Source organism: Salmo salar, chromosome 07 (assembly GCF_965601325.2).
Source record: "Salmo salar chromosome 07, fSalSal1, whole genome shotgun sequence".
NCBI classification, from domain to species: domain Eukaryota; kingdom Metazoa; phylum Chordata; class Actinopteri; order Salmoniformes; family Salmonidae; genus Salmo; species Salmo salar.
This window is the reverse complement of record NC_138297.1, coordinates 27,282,975-27,300,392: the sequence shown is the minus strand read 5'-3', so window position 1 is coordinate 27,300,392 and position 17,418 is coordinate 27,282,975. Positions and strand designations below refer to the sequence as shown.

Genomic DNA, 17,418 nt, shown 5'->3' with positions numbered 1-17,418 from the left:
GTGTGTGTGTGGGAACACCTCTATAGCAGCTGTCAGATGTTACTCAGCGTGGTGCTGATCCATTTAACATGCAACAGTGTTTCGGCGACAGGGAGGAGGACCTGTTGGACAGATCGGTAGTGATGTCTCACTAGTCCGTACACCTCATTCTGCACTGTCACACACGCACACACACACTATAACATCTATAAAGCATCTGCTATCCTCATTACCTGTACAAATCCTATACATTTTCAACAGGATTCAGTGTTATGTGGATATATCCTGGGTAGTTCTTTCACAGTTAGCTAATATGTTGTGCAATCATCCCTAAGGCCTAAACTATTCATGGCCCCGCACTGAGTAATATGCTTTCCTTTAACATAACCTACCACATCTCATGGTTGACTGATTTGATTCAGCTCAAAAGAGAAGAAAACGTTCTAACATCAGTCCTATTCCATCCACTTTCAGTTTACAGTTGAGTTCCTTAGGGTGGGTGTGTGTGTCTGTATGTTAGGGTACGTCCCTGTCTGTATATCTGAGATAACGGTGTGTGCGCGCGTGTTGGCGTATTCCTCTTGTTCATTAGATTCCCATGTTAAATGACCAGAGACAAAAGACACTGCCAAAGGATCCCCTCTCTCTCCTCTCTTGCTTGCTCTCTCTGCTCTCCGCTCGCTCGCTCGCTCTCTCTGCTCTCCTCTCGCTCTCTCTGCTCTCCTCTCGCTCTCTCTGCTCTCCTCTCGCTCTCTCTGCTCTCCTCTCGCTCTCTCTGCTCTCCTCTCGCTCTCTCTCCTCTCGCTCTCTCTGCTCTCCTCGCTCGCTCGCTCGCTCTCCTCTCTCTCTGCTCTCCTCTCTCTCTGCTCTCCTCTCTCTCTGCTCTCTCTGCTCTCCGCTCGCTCGCTCTCTCTGCTCTCCTCTCGCTCGCTCTCTCTGCTCTCCTCTCGCTCGTTCTCTCTGCTCTCCTCTCGCTCGTTCTCTCTGCTCTCCTCTCGCTCGTTCTCTCTGCTCTCCTCTCTCTGCTCTCCTCTCTCTGCTCTCCGCTCGCTCGCTCGCTCTCTCTGCTCTCCTCTCGCTCGCTCTCTCTGCTCTCCTCTCGCTCGCTCTCTCTGCTCTCCTCTCGCTCGTTCTCTCTGCTCTCCTCTCGCTCGCTCTCTCTGCTCTCCTCTCGCTCGTTCTCTCTGCTCTCCTCTCGCTCGTTCTCTCTGCTCTCCTCTCGCTCGTTCTCTCTGCTCTCCTCTCGCTCGTTCTCTCTGCTCTCCTCTCGCTCGCTCTGCTCTCCTCTCGCTCGTTCTCTCTGCTCTCCGCTCGCTCGCTCTCTCTGCTCTCCTCTCGCTCGTTCTCTCTGCTCTCCTCTCGCTCGCTCTCTCTGCTCTCCTCTCGCTCGCTCTCTCTGTTCTCCTCTCGCTCGCTCTCTCTGCTCTCCTCTCGCTCGTTCTCTCTGCTCTCCGCTCGCTCGCCCTCTCCGCTCGCTCGCCCTCTCCGCTCGCTCGCTCGCCCTCTCCGCTCGCTCGCTCGCCCTCTCCTCTTGCCCTCTCGCTCGCCCTCCTCTTTCCCTCCTCTTGCCCTCTCTTCTTGCTCGCCCTCTCTTCTCGCTCGCCCTCTCGCTCGCCCTCTCTTCTCTCGCTCGCCCTCTCGCTCGCCCTCTCTTCTCTCGCTCGCCCTCTCGCTCGCCCTCTCTTCTCTCGCTCGCCCTCTCGCTCGCCCTCTCTTCTCGCACTCTCTCTCGCTCGCCCTCTCCTCTCTTGTCTTGCTCTCTCTCCTCTCGCTCGCTGTCTTCTGTTGTATTGTGTAATCTGTGGTCAATACATTTAATTAAATACAAATATGATTATGAAAAAGAATGGCTAATAAATATAAATACAACATGGATGATGGTTACACTATGTATTACTGTCAGTTATAAACAATGTAAATACTTCAGGAATTAATGGTCATGGGATGGCGATCATATACATATCTGGCAGTAATATTTACAGTCTCTCCCTCACCCAGAATAATTCCCAGCTTTATGTTATTTTTAAATGCACAGAAGTTGGGAATTGATTGAGATAATGTCTTAAAAAAATATTATCTTATTTGGGAGTATTTCTCACAGTAGAGGAAAAAGTGCATCTCTGTCTCCACTTCCTGTGTCGTGCAGTGACCACACAGACGCTCCTCTTTGAGTAGCCATCTCTTTTTGTTTCTCCCTTTTTCTATAGCCAATTGGTGGTCGCTGAGCATGTATTTGTTCAGGATCTGTCTCTGTTTTGTATCTCTGACAGAATAGAGATATTCTGCCAATTTGTATTCTCTGTTGAGGGCCAAATAGCAATCTGGTTTAGTCAGAGTTTTTGTACATTTTTCTATGAGGATTTAATTTCTGTAATTTAATTGATGTCCCTGTGTGTTTGGATAATAAGGTTGTTTAGTGTTTTTAACAGCTGACAGCAGAATCTTTTCAGGGTTCAGCTCTTGGATTTCCAGTGCTTTGTAAGAATGTTTTGGGGCTTAATTTCAAATGATGCCAAAATGTTTGTCCTTTTCTTTATATTTACAATTGAAGTGAATCGTCTGAGTTCCGCTCTGCATGCATTATTTGGTACTTTCTTTTGGATATTTAGGATAATTCTACGGAATTCTGTATATAGATTTTCTATTGGGTTTTTCTCCCAATGCTTATAATCGTAATTATAGGTTGAAACCCAAACCTCGCTTCCATATAGTGGTAAAATTACACTTGAATATTTTGCACCATATTTGGATAAGAATATTTATTTTTGAGAATTTACTTTTTATGGAGTAGTGCATTCACTGCCAGACCAAATACACCAGAGGCACAATTTTTTGTTGTTGTCCCAGGTAGTTGTACCACTGGCCATGTTCAACCATGGTATTTCCTCATTTGAAGGAGTGTCTGCTGCTCTGATTCTTGGCATTTTTCCCCCTTTATCTCTCTTATCTCGCTCTACTCTCTCGTTCTTCTCGCTCTGCACTCTCTATATTCTCTCTCTACTCTCTCACTTTTCTCTCTCCCTCTCAACCTGCCTTTTGGCCACATGATCTTCCCTTAGCAGCACCGGTGCAGGCCACGGTTAGTGTTAGCTTACTGGTCTCCAGCCCCAGTCAGTCCTGTTGCTAAGCTGAAGCGCCTTGATCTGATTTGCAGGACTGTAGTGCTGGAGTAGCCTGATACTGCATTAATGCACAGGAAGCGCCTGTGTGTACTAAGCCCTCGCACTGAATGGTCACACTTTATCGGCATGTAGAACCTGAACACACAAGGTGTGTGTGTGTGTGTGTGTGTGTGTGTGTGTGTGTGTGTGTGTGTGTGTGTGTGTGCGTGAACTCGTTGATCCATGTTGTGGCTGAATCAGTCTCTGCAGGCTTCTGTTTCCACAGTGTCATCATTCAGCTGGATGCTGTATGTCAGCCTACTGTGTGACAATCTACAGTAAAAACCCTCCAAACCATCCACTCCTCCACATAATGAAGCAATTGATCTACATTATGTGTCTGTCTGTGTCTATAATCTTACCATCAAGAGGAGCAACCTGTTATTACGGTCCCAAAGACCAATTCACTGTCCGCCTCGATCTAATTCAGACGTCACCCTCACCCACACTACGCACCTACCTGGCTACCCCAGTACCAGCTCTACGCAGTGTGGCTAGAAACCCCACCTCCAAATAGAGTCCAGTCATCATTTCTGACTCATCATCAAATCACATTTTATTTGTCACATGCGCCGAATACAACCTTACAGTGAAATGCTTACTTACGAGCCCCTAACCGACAGTGCAGTTTCAAAAAATACGGAGAAGAATAAGAGAAAAGTAAAAAGTAATTAAAGAGGAGCAGTAAAAAAAAAAAATATATATATTCAGGGGGGTGCTGGTACAGAGTCAATGTGCGGGGGCACCGGTCAGTTGAGGTAGTATGTACATGTAGGTAGAGTGAATGAAAGTGACTGATGATAACAGAGAGTGGCAGTGGGGGGGGGGGGGGGGGGGGAGGAGGCAGGCAGGCAGGCAATGTGAATAGTCTGGGGAGCCATTTGACTAGATGTTCAGGAGTTTTATGGCTTGGAGGTAGAAGCTGTTTAGAAGCCTCTTGGACATAGACTTGGCACTCTGGTACCGCTTGCCATGTGGTAGTAGAGAGAACAGTCTATGACTGGGGTGGCTGGGGTCTTTGACAATTTTCAGGGCCTTCCTCTGACACCGCCTGGTAAAGAGGTCCTGTATAGCAGGAAGCTCGGACCCAGTGATGTACTTACTGGGCCGTTCGCACTACCCTTTGTAGTACCTTGCGGTCCGAGGCCGAGCAGTTTCCATATCAGGCAGTGATGCAACCAGTCAGGATGGTGCAGCTGTTGAACCTTTTTGAGGATCTGAGGACCCATGCCAAATCTTTTCAGTCTCCTGAGGGGAATAGGTTTTGTCGTGCCCGCTTCACGACTGTCCTGGTGTGCTTGGACCATGTTAGTTTGTTGGTGATGTGGACACCAAGGAACTTGAAGTTTTCAACCTGCTCCACTGCAGCCCCGTCGAAAAGAATGGGGGCGTGCTCGGTCCTCTCCTCCTCCTTCCCCGTTTTCCCCCTCCTCCGCCGCCGCCTCCTCTCCCCCTGCCAGCACAGACTGTGGGTCACTCACAAATCAGGTTGGTTGGAAGGTGACAATATCGAACTGGCTGACTGCTTCTGGCTGGGTGAGACTGGTTGTGTCCCAAATGGCACCCTATTCCCTACAACAGTGCACTACTTTTGACCAGAGCCCTGTCAAAAGTAGTCCAGTATATAGGGAAGTAGGGTGCCATTTGGGACTCAGGCTGCGTTTTCAGCTGACTCTGCAAGAACAAATGATTTGCTGTTGGTCTTCTCCTCAGGAAGGGAAACACTGCCAGATGAAAGCCATTCACTTACTGTAATTCTCCCTGCTCAATGGGAGCTTGCCTAGGTCTACTTCTCTCTACACGTATAGGTCTACATCAAAGGACTTGATATAGCCCAATGCTTTCATATTTCAAAGGCTTGGCTAGGGCCTTTTGAAACAAGGCTTTAAATCATGGAAAACACCGAGAATCTCATCGCTGATAGTCTGCCGATATGTACTTATCACAGTGGGGAGGCCGTTCCTTCTCTTGCTAGAACAAAAGCGGTACCTGCTGCGTGCCAACCTGGTAGTGACGAACCTACCGATTTGTACTTGTGGAATTGCAATGCCTATCAGTGGCCAACATCTTGACTTTGAGCCAATCAGTGAGCAGGAACCAACACATTTTTGTTGTTGTTGAAAAGAGAGCATTTTCTCTGTACAAGCCAGTCACACCTTCATATGCAATATAGGCTATGCGACTTTAGCTAGCTACGTGCACAGATGCAATGCACACAACAGTAAATACTTCCTCCAAGCTAGCTAACAACTAATTAAATCACAATGAATTAGCTAGCGTTCATGAAACAGCTGCCTATATTAGCTACTGAGTTAGTGCAGTGACCAAGATATCCATGTTGTGCTAGCTAGGTAATGTGCTGACATTAGCTAAATAACTAAACATTTGGCTATGGGCTGGCACTGGAAGTATGGGATTATGGAGACTGAATTAAATAGTTTCTTCTAGGCTTGAGCGGTATCCAGGTTTTCATATTGTCATATCGTCCTTTTTCTCATACCGGGACTTACAGTATTACCGGTATAGCACACAAGTTGGCTTTAAATATGAAGAGAAAAGCCCATTGGGCCTCTATTACCAGAATGCTAACAAACTAATAGTGAAATAACATAGACGCTGTTAACTAAATGCTAACGAGAGAGAACTAAACTCATTTCTAGACGGGCAAATCCAGCTCATAAAGTTAAACAAGCATAGCTAGCAGTTACCGAATGTCATTTTCGGTGAGTGTGAACATTTACAAGCGAAAGTGAACAAGAGAAATTGTGCAAATGAACGAAGTTGTGAAGCATGTTTTTCTGAAGGAAGAGCAGCATGTGTACACGAATCGATTCTGGGGAAAAAACTTAACTGACTTGCCTAGTTAAATAAAAATAAAAAAGATTGGAGAAGAACGGAGGAGGGGGGAAAAAAACTAGTAGGAAACCCGTAAAAAAAAATGGCAGCGGTATAGAACTCATCCAGAGCTCTTTGACTTCTGGCAGAAAGCCATTATAAGATACACTACATGACCAAAAGTATGTGGACACCTGCTCGTCGAACATCTCATTCCAAAATCATGAGCATTAATATGGAGTTGGTCCCTCTTTGCTTCTATAACAGCCTCCACTCTTCTGGGATGATGTTGGAACATTGCTGCGGGGACTTGCTTCCATTCAGCCACGAGAGCATTAGTGAGGTCGGTCACTGATGTTGATCGATTAGGCCCGGCTCGCAGTCGCCGTTACGATTCATCCCAATGGTGTTTGATGGGGTTGAGGTCAGGGCTCTGTGCAGGCCAGTCAAGTTATTCCACACCGATCTCGACAAAACATTTCTGTATGGACCTCACTTTGTGCACGGGCACATTGTCATGCTGAAACAGGAAAGGGCCTTCCTCAAACTGTTGCCACAAAGTTGGAAGCACAGAATCGTCAAGAATGTCATTGTATGCTGTAGCGTTACGATTTCCCTTCACTGGAACTAAGGGGCCAAGCCCGAACCATGATTAACAGCCCCAGGCCATTATTCCTCCTCCACCAAACTTTACAGTTGGCGCTATGCATTCGGGCAGGTAGCGTTCTCCTGGCATCTGCCAAACCCAGATTCGTCCATCGGACTGCCAGATAGTGAATGATTCATCACACCAGAGAACGGGTTTCCATTGCTCCAGAGTCCAATGGTGGTGAGCTTTCCACCACTCCAGCCAACGCTTGGCATTGTGCATGGTGATCTTAGGCTTGTGTGCGGCTGCTTGGCCATGGAAACCCGTTTTAATGAAGCTCCCGACTAACAGTTCTTGTGCTGACGTTACTTCCAGAGGCAGTTTGGAACTTGGTAGTGAGTGATGCAAAGGTGGCATCCTATGATGGTGTCATGTTGAAAGTGATTGAGCTCTTCAGTATGGCCATTCCACTGCCAATGTCTATGGAGATTGCATGGCTCTGTGCTTGATTTTTATACACCTGTCAGCAACGGGTGTGGCTGAAACAGTAAAATCCACTAATTTGAAGGCGTGTCCACATACTTTTGCCTATATATAGTGTGTCTGATGGCAAACATTTAGTAATGAATTTCATAAAGTGTAACTTCACCTCATGTGCGTCGCACAACAGAGACTTGTCGATTTAGATATAGATCGCTATGGACTCATCAGCTCGCTTATTCCCTTTGTGCTATTTGCGAACAAACACTTGACTGGCTCAACTGTTCTGGGGAACTACGGTAAGCTTAATATTTGAAAATAATGTGACAGGTGAAATGAAAAATGCAATCTGCTTTATCTCCTAAGGTATTGCACAAGTTGACTGCAGGTAATAACTCAAAGTAGCTACACATATTCAAATGTATTGAAAAACTTCAAAGAAATAGCTTTGACAGTATTGAAAACCCATCCTGTGGCTTTTTTCAAATACCCCGGTATACGGTATTCCGCTTAAGCCTACTTTCTTCATCTTGCTAGGTAGTTATCTAGCTGTGGCCATCTGGTTAGTATCGACAAGGGCTTTCTACAAAATAACAACATTAGCTCAGATAGCTTGGAATGTAGACCATAAGAAATATGCACTGATATGCATTGCCAAACAACGCTACTGCCACCTTCTGGTTTGGAGTATTTTAACAAGGCTGAGTGGCTGACGACTTCCAAGGTCTTTTCTGTGTGAACACGAGAGATGGACTGCTGACGCTCTATTCAGAGGTGCTAAGTACTGTCGGCAGGCAAACATTTGACAATCCTACCGGTGTCTCAGTTTTAACTGGTAAGGAGGTGTCTAAGATTCCTCACAAATTTTTCTACCCCTGTGTAGTGAAAATAAAAATTGGTTAGGCTTATGTCTATATGTATAGTTGAAGTAAGAAGTTTACATACACCTTAGCCAAATACATTTAAACTCAGTTTTTCACAATTCCTGACATTTAGTCATAGTAAAATTCCCTGTCTTAGGTCAGTTAGGATCACCACTTTATTTTAAGAATGTGAAATGTCAGAATGATAGTAGAGTGATTTATTTCAGCTTTTATTTCTTTCATCACTTTCCCAGTGGGTCAGAAGTTCATTATACACTCAATTAGTATTTGGTAGCATTGCCTTTAAATAGTTTAACTTGGGTTAAATGTTTCGGGTAGCCTTCCACAAGCTTCCCACAATAAGTTGGGTGAATTTTGGCCCATTCCTCCTGACAGAGCGAGTGTAACTGAGTCGGGTTTGTAGGCCTCCTTGCTCACACACGCTTTTTCAGTTCTGCCCACAAATTTTCTATAGGATTGAGGTCAGGGCTTTGTGATGGCCACTCCAATACCTTGACTTTGTTGTCCTTAAGCCATTTTGCCACAACTTTGGAAGTATGCTTGGGGTCATTGTCCATTTGGAAGACCCATTTGCGACCAAGCTTTAACTTCCTGACTGATGTCTTGAGACGTTGCTTCAATATATCCACCTCGTTTTCCTCCCTCATGAAGCCATCTATTTTGTGAAGTGCACCAGTCCCTCCTGCAGCAAAGCACCCCCACAATATGATGCTGCCACCCCCGTGCCTCACGGTTGGGATGGTATTCTTCGGCTTGCAAGCCTCCCCCATTTTCCTCCAAACATAACGATGGTCATTATGGCCAAACAGTTCTATTTTTTTTCATCACCATTTTCATCAGACCAGAGGACATTTCTCCAAAAACCACGATCTTTGTCCCCATGTGCAGTTGCAAACCGTAGTCTGGCTTTTTTATGGCGGTTTTGGAGCAGTGGCTTCTTCCTTGCTGAGTGGCCTTTCAGGTTATGCTGATATAGGACTCGTTTTACTGTGGATATAGATACTTTTGTACCTGTTTCCTCCAGCATCTTCACAAGGTCCTTTGCTGTTGTTCTGGGATTGATTTGCAATTTTCGCACCAAAGTACGTTCATCTCTAGGAGACAGAACGTGTCTCCTTCCTGAGTGGTATGATGGCTATATGGTCCCATGGTGTTTATACTTGCGTACTATTGTTTGTACAGATGAACATGGTACCTTCAGGCGTTTGGAAATTGCTCCCAAGGATGAACCAGATCAGATTTTTTTCTGAGGTCTTGGCTGATTTCTTTTGATTTTCCCATGATGTCAAGCAAAGAGTCACTGAGTTTGAAGGTAGGCCTTGAAATATATCTACAGGTACCCCTCCAATTGACTCAAATGATGTCAATTAGTCTATCAGAAGCTTCTAAAGCCATGACATCATTTTCTGTAATTTTCAAGCTGTTTAAAGGCACAGTCAACTTAGTGTATGTAAACTTCTAAGCCACTGGAATTGTGATACAGTGAAATAATCTGTCTGTAAACAATTGTTGGAAAAATTACTTGTGTCATGCACAAAGTAGATGTCCTAACCCGACTTGCCAAAACTAGTTTGTTAACAAGAAATTTGTGGAGTGGTTGAAAAACGAGTTTTAATGACTCCAACCTAAGTGTATGTAAACTTCCGACTTCAACTGTATGTTACCTGCTAGCCTATTAGTTCACTTACTTGTTTGCTCATCCCTGTGTCCTCCCTTCCCCCTAGAGCCACATCACATGTGACTAATCATTCCCCAGTTTTTGAGCTTTGATCACGTTCCCACAGATCACACCAGGTAAAACCAGAAACCTGGGACTGATATTTAATGTTAGCTTAGCAGTTAGCACCTTGTCTCCTAGAATTTATAATGATATCCTTAGTTGGCGCAGCAGTTAGCACCAACTGGCTCTCCTAGGTATTGTTATAGGCTAACCCTAGGCTTCATTAAAAACAGCTTTATTGCACTCACTTGATGTCATTCTGCCAACTGTGCCAAGCCACACACTGTTAGCCCCTGGATGACATGGTCATAACATGGTTGTGTTAAACAGTCCTTGTGGGTAGATGCCATCCTCACCAACAAACCCCAGCACGATATCACACATTGCTGGCAAGTTCAGCGAATACACACAAGCGGTGTGTCCCTGACGGCATGCCAAACAGAGAACGGTTATGATGGTCACCAAACCATGGATCATCATCATAACTGAACTAGCTTAGCATCTACCTTCTGCTGATTTTTTTTATTTTTTTTCTCTTCAGTTAAATATGGTTATGTATTTACCTGCCGTGGGGCGGCATGTAGCCTAGTGGTTAGAGCGTTGGGCCAGTAACCGAAAGGTTGCTAGATCGAATCCCCAAGCTGACAAGGTAACAATCTGTCGTTCTGCCCCTGAACAAGGAAGTTAACCCACTGTTCCTAGGCCGTCATTGTAAATAAGAATTTGTTCTTAACTGACTTGCCTAGTTAAAAAAAAAAAGTTAGCTGACAAAACTATGTACTAGTACTTTCCATTGGACAATGGACATTCTGCTACACTATAAGCCAAGGATGGGCAACTTTGATGGGGGTGGGGGCCTCAAAAAAATCTGAACTCATCATGATTGGCTGCTGTGGCTCTCTGGTCACATCCATACCCACACTTGAAGTCAGAGCCGTCCGTAGGTTTTATGGTGTCCCCCCCCCCCGTCCCCCCCCCCCCCCCCCACCTTGCGATCAAAACATTTTAGCGGCATACCTCTTGACAGTGGAGAGAAAACATTGACGGTTTATATTTAATTTCCTGCAATTTCAAAAATGTTGCCATGGGGTGTTGAGAAAATATTGCCGTTTTTAAAGCGGAGAGAAGACTATTAAATTTGATAACTAATTTCATGCAATTCTACTCATTTTGTCAGGGGTAGAGAGAAATTTCCAGTTTTCCAGCTAATTTCCTGTAATTCTACACATTTTGCCATAGGGTTGAGAGAAATGTTTGCATTTCTCTTTCTCAGGCAAAATATCGCCCTGGAAAAATGCACAATACACTGTACTATGTATCAGTGAGCAGAATAGAAGAATTTGCTCAACAAAGAATGGCTCTAATTTCATGCATGCCCCCCAATTATTTACCACATACTTGAGGAGACAAAAGCATTCTTTTTTACTTTGTTTTTGGACACAATAGTGACTTTGTTCTTTCTTGGATGAATTCCCACACCCTTGTACAGTTGTCAGAGTTTCATTACATGAGATTTCACTCTTTTTGGCAGAGTTGTGTGGAAAGATTACATGAATGTAGACCTGTGTCTGTGTAATTCCTATCATTCTGAGAATACTGTGAAACAACTTTTTAAAGGCCCGTCTTCGTGACGACTGTGTGCTGTTTTTCAGTGCTACATCGCTGGCTATGTATTTTAACGGTGTTATTGTTTATTTCCCTCACATCACATCCACAGCAGAGATGACCTTTTTCAAAATGGCGGTTGGCTGCCCATTTGAGTTAGTGCTGTAGCGGATGAATGGAGATGGAGCAGAGGTGGCCTAAGGGCTCTTCTCTATCTCTGCTTCTGTCTGTCTGTGACGTGTGCGTGAGTCAGCCAGCTAGTAGAAGCTATTTAACTGTCCCTTTTAGATGCTTGCCTCTAACCAGCACAGCTTGTCCTGACTGAATTTCGGACATCCGGCATTAGCAATGATCATTGGGCAATGATCGTTCTCGATTATCGTTAAGATCTGAATGAATTAATGTAATCATGAAATGTGATTTTCAACTTTTTTTCTTTTTTTATACATACAACCGTTTTTTGCGATCAGTCATCTTTGGCAGTTGAAACATAGCTTGCCAGTTTTTGTATTCGAATGCAATATTGCAACGTGTTCTGTGCTTTTGCAAAGATCAACTGACTGTGTTATACTCTAGGTGAGGCGTAGTCTACTTTATGCACAGTGTCTGACGTCTATCCGCGTAGGACCTACATCCAAGACACAAAAATGGCAGACTGGTGCACTGTAGTCAGTGTTGTGATCCTTGGCCAGCGTTCACTTCACAGTCACACTACTACTGTGCCTCTGTTTCCCCTGTCACCTTCTTACCACGACACAACCTGTAGTGTACACAGGACCATGTGACCATAGGAAGACCCTCATGTCCTTGTGCCTATTTTTATAGGGAACCGTTATCAGAGATTGTGAAACGAGTTTCGAGGAAGAAAACCTCACAGACTTGGAAGTAAACATTCTCCTTCACAGTTTAAACCAGAACGGCCCTTTTTGGAAGGACATCTTTCGAACCTGAATGAACTACTGTTTTGAGTCTAACCTCCATGACCAGTGAGTGATTAGTTGAAAGGAAATCAAGAGACCTGGATAAGCCTCAGCTTCTACCCTCTTGTGTTCGATCTGCCATCAAGTCTGCGACCGCACCTCCATTTGTCTCCAGAGTGAGTAGGATATCTGATTATAACGTGATTATAACGTTATAACTTGTGTACAGCAAGTTAGTCTCTCTCCACCATGTCTGGCTCGGATTGAGATGCAGCAGCCAACAGATGGATGGACGGGGTTTCCCCCCAATGTTCATTCTCATTAGTTTTCATAAGCCAGCAGCGTGTGCCGTGCTTTCTACTGTGTTCCTAATGGTTCAGATAATGGAGCAGATATTTAGTGCTTCCAGGCTGAAGCACACAGTAAAAAAAAAAAAAAAAATGAAGATGGGAACTGGGGTTTGGCATAATTTGATTTAAGGGATGAGTGTCATGTGAGAAGAAAGGAGAAAAGACCACAACACACTGTTCAGTCCTCCGCTGGTAGGTTTCTATGTACAGTAGCAGTGTTTTGACTGCTGTTGGTCTTTTTCAGAGGGCAGGGGGGGAAATCATCTCCCTTTTTCTGATGTGACTGTATTAGTCAAAGATTGGGAGGTTTTCTCTGCCGCTGTTACTGCTCCCTCTTTTCACCTGGGTTTCTCAGTGCAGACTGACCGGGAAGATTTTTGTTACATCACGGTCTGACTCAGATGGCTTATTCGTAGCAGCGTTTGTCCCATCCAGACTCCTAGCAATCTGTCAGCGTGCTAGTACTCCACCGTTTGCTAGTCTTTCACAAGAACTTTCTCACCGACTTGCGCTCGCTCTCTCTCCTGTAGGATCGAACTACGTCATGTCTAACGGGGGCGGGGTGATGAGTAGCACCACCCACCTGCTGGACTTCCTGGAGGAGCCCATCCCGGGCGTCGGCACCTATGATGACTTCCACACCATCGACTGGGTCCGGGAGAAATGCAAGGACCGGGAACGCCACCGCAAGGTGAGGACAACATTTACATTTAGAAACTAGGCTGCTTTAAGAAAAAAGGCTGCAGACCCTGTGGCTCTGAATACATGCATTTTATAGATGGATAACATTTTAGTCATTTAGCATAACAGTGTATTCAACTAAGGTAGGTAAAACAACCACAAGGGTGTCCCCCAGGGCTCTGTGCTGGGCCCCTTAAATGGTGCCCTAGCCTAGACAGAAGTGTCCCCTACTTCCTCTGTGGTGGCTCTGTGTGCATGGCTTATAAACACCACAAGGAAACCATTTCGTCTTTTGCTATATCTGAGTGGTTCCTAGAAGTTTCATATCCTCACTCATTTGAATTTTGTCTGGATGTTTTTACATTTTGAATTTTTTTTACACCTGCCAAACGGGAACAGTAATAATTGCTGTCAATATGACACACTGCAGTAGCAGCACAAGTTTATGGGTTGTTAGGCCACTCATAATGAGTGGTAATAAATTATCAATATTTTTATAATAGTTACTCTAAAAAGGGGGAGAACTATGTGTGTTTGTGTGTGTGTTTCTAACCCTGCTCTCTCTCTCTCTCTGTGTGTGTGTGTGTGTGTGTGCTCAATGCAGATCAATGCTAAGAAGAAGGAATCAGCTTGGGAGTTTACCAAAAGCCTGTATGATGCCTGGTCTGGGTGGCTGGTGGTGACGCTGACAGGGCTGGCCTCAGGTAACACACACACACAGTCACCTGAGCTCACCTGTACTAATAGCCAGTTACAGGTAATTACAGTAAATGTAGGCTCATCATCGACAACATGTATGTTTTTCGTCTCGCTTTTGATTAATTGTCAGCGTGGCACAGGCTTAAACTATCGTTTATTTCTTCTCTTCCCTGTCCTCTTCTTCATCCTCTCTTCCTCCCCTTCCTCTTTGTTCAATCAGGTGCTCTGGCTGGTCTAATCGACATCGCTGCTGATTGGCTGAACGACATCAAGGAGGGGGTGTGTCTGAACGCCATGTGGTTCAACCACGAGCAGTGCTGCTGGGGTTCCAACGAGACCACGTTCGCTGAGCGGGACAAGTGTCCTCAGTGGAAGAGCTGGGCGGGGCTCATCCTGGGCCAGGAAGAGGTGAGAAGGATTTCATTGACATAGGTTTTCCAGGTTTCATATAGCTGTTATAAGCACCTTATGTGCTGTAATATAGCAATTTATCGGTGTTATAAGCTAGCGGTTTCCAGTGTACAGAGGGACAAGTCCGGCAGAGGTGAGAGGGGTATAAAGTGTCTTCACCACTGTTTAGACTGAGTCCATGTTGTTATAGATGGCACCAGGAGTTAATTTGGTCGTTCTATATGTGTCCTCCTGATGCAGACACATTTATGAATCTAATCTCAGAACAAATGTCCTTATACCCTGTGTCAGTGTATTGACAGTTAATAATATGCTCTTCCTCCTCCTGTCTCCTCCTCCTGTCTCCCAGGGCCCTGGTTCCTACATCATGAACTACTTCATGTACATCTACTGGGCTTTGTCCTTCGCCTTCCTGGCTGTGTTACTGGTCAAGGTGTTCGCCCCCTACGCCTGTGGCTCCGGTATACCTGAGGTGAAGTCGTACACACACACACACACTATATATACAGTATATATTGTGATTCAGGAAGAGCGAGAGATACAGATGACGATTAGCCACGGGGAGCAGTTGGAAATGTTTTGTTTGTCTTCTAAATTCTTAGTCTGAAGCAGTTTGGGATACGTTTGGACATTTACCTTTTATTTATTTTGTTGAATTTAAAGGGATAGTTTCTTCAACTTACAGATATTTCCCTTACTTAGACATTTAATAAAAAAGGAAACTCCAGCACACTGGTGAGCTTAATGCTTCCTTAATATTTTCAATAGACTCTGCTTAACACATCCCTTCTCTCTCCCAGAGAACAAAGGACATTTACATTGGCCATGTCGCAAGTATCTCTCCTTCCTTCCAAAGTGTGCACTTGTTCACTTCCCTTCACTGATTTGTAAGGAAATGACTGGTAGAAGAAATATGGTGGAAACTTCCACTTGCCCATGCCTCCACCAATCCAATGCTTTTAGGTTTGTGGGAAGTAGTGAACGAGTGCACACTTCAGGAGAAGGGAGATATTAATGGGAAACGCATATCTAATTTCTTGTCTCCTCCCACCTCTCTGTCTCCCGGACTATAAATAAATAATGCATCCAGTATAATTGCCTTTATTTCCCCTCTCCTCCCCCAACCTCTCTGTCTCCCCAGATAAAGACCATTCTGAGTGGGTTCATCATCCGGGGTTACCTGGGGAAGTGGACCCTGCTGATCAAGACGGTGACCCTGGTGCTGGCTGTAGCGTCTGGGCTGAGCCTGGGGAAGGAGGGACCCTTGGTCCACGTGGCCTGCTGTTGTGGAAACATTTTCTCATACCTCTTCCCCAAGTACAGCAAGAACGAGGCCAAAAAGCGAGAGGTGCGTGCGATTATGTGATCTACGGTTCTGTTAGGCGGGATCAAATACAATACCATACAACTTTATTGTCCAAGTACATCAAGAACGAGCCTAAGGACCGAGATGATGTGGTTTGTGTTTGTATCCGTTGTATTACATGACCGTGTGGAGTTTTGTCTTCAGCCCTTTTCTGTGTCACCACATAGTAGGATTTAAGACTTTGTTTTGGGTAAATTCCTGTCGGTGTTTCAGCTGACTCGGGCATGTGTTTCTTTCGTTTTTGTTTTCTCTCCGCAGGTCCTATCTGCAGCGTCAGCGGCTGGGGTGTCTGTCGCTTTCGGCGCTCCCATAGGAGGAGTACTGTTCAGTTTGGAGGAGGTACGTTTTCTACTGTATGTGTCTGTATGAGACATTGAATCACGCTATAATTTCCTTGCTCCCTTATTCACCTGTCTACCCCCCCCAGGTGAGCTACTACTTCCCTCTGAAGACCCTGTGGCGCTCCTTCTTCGCTGCATTGGTGGCAGCCTTCGTCCTCCGCTCCATCAACCCGTTTGGCAACAGCCGTCTGGTCCTGTTCTATGTAGAGTACCACACCCCCTGGTACCTGTTTGAGCTTATCCCCTTCATCCTGCTGGGGGTGTTTGGAGGCCTCTGGGGGGCCTTCTTCATCAAGGCCAACATCGCCTGGTGCCGAAGGAGGAAATCCACCCGCTTCGGGAAGTACCCCATCCTGGAGGTGATCTTCGTGGCGGCCATTACCGCGGTCGTGGCGTTCCCCAACCCGTACACGCGGCAGAACACCAGCGAGCTGATTAAAGAGTTGTTTACCGACTGCGGACCCTTGGAGTCGTCCCAGCTGTGCCAGTACAGGAGTCAGATGAACGGGAGCAAGGCGTTTGTGGACGCGTCTCCCAACAAGCCGGCGGGACCCGGGGTGTACGCAGCCATTTGGCAGCTGTGCCTGGCGCTCATCTTCAAGATCATCATGACCATCTTCACCTTTGGACTTAAGGTGAGGAGCGGGGGGTGGGGGGGGGGGGGGGGGGGGGGCAGGTGGAGTACTGTCTAGTTAATGTGGTTGCATTGGGGAAATGATCAGATCGTGGCCTAATACAAATCTTCGATTGTAGTCTACACTCCCAAGTAATGCTGATCAGGTTTGGGGTTGAAAAGCATTGAGCCAAAATTGGAATTGGGATTTCAGTTCAGGATATTTTTCAACAGGAAATGTTCGGATACAGCTGGAGTGGGTCTTTTAAGCTGTGGTTCCTATCCCCAGGTTCCTGCTGGCCTGTTCATCCCCAGTATGGCCATCGGGGCGATCGCCGGGCGTATCGTTGGCATCGCCGTGGAGCAGCTGGCGTACTACCACCACGACTGGTTAGTGTTCAGGGAGTGGTGCGAGGTAGGCACCGACTGCATCACCCCGGGACTCTACGCCATGGTGGGGGCCGCTGCATGTCTGGGTGAGTTAAAAATCGATGTTTATTGGTCGCATACAAAGATCTGCAGATTTTATTGCAGGTGCAGCGAAATCCTTGCTCCAACAGTGCAGTTCTAGCTCCAACAGTGCAGTAATATCTAGCAACACAAAAATACACACATAATCCAAAAAGTAAAAAACACGTAAAGAATGAGCAGTATCTAGGGCTGTGATGATCATGGAATTTTGGATGACGGTATTTGGCCAGCCAAATGACTGTGGTCTCCGTAATAACCGTTCGAATAGCATTTCATTTCTTTGTGGTAGTTTATAGGGCCCCATGAAATCCCT

The 17,418-nt window shown here is 45.7% G+C and overlaps 1 protein-coding gene across 8 annotated transcripts in view; it reads left to right on the top strand.

The window, feature by feature from the left end:
* Positions 1-17,418, top strand: part of clcn3 (Cl-/H+ antiporter 3) — a 73,208-nt gene that overhangs the window by 34,540 nt on the left and 21,250 nt on the right. For all 8 annotated transcript variants that reach the window (XM_014206962.3, XM_014206960.3, XM_014206958.3 and 5 more), the window contains 8 exon segments: positions 13,054-13,214; positions 13,809-13,908; positions 14,124-14,311; positions 14,664-14,786; positions 15,456-15,662; positions 15,939-16,019; positions 16,108-16,656; positions 16,924-17,110. In XM_014206962.3, the coding sequence (XP_014062437.1) occupies positions 13,054-13,214; positions 13,809-13,908; positions 14,124-14,311; positions 14,664-14,786; positions 15,456-15,662; positions 15,939-16,019; positions 16,108-16,656; positions 16,924-17,110 (1,596 nt within the window).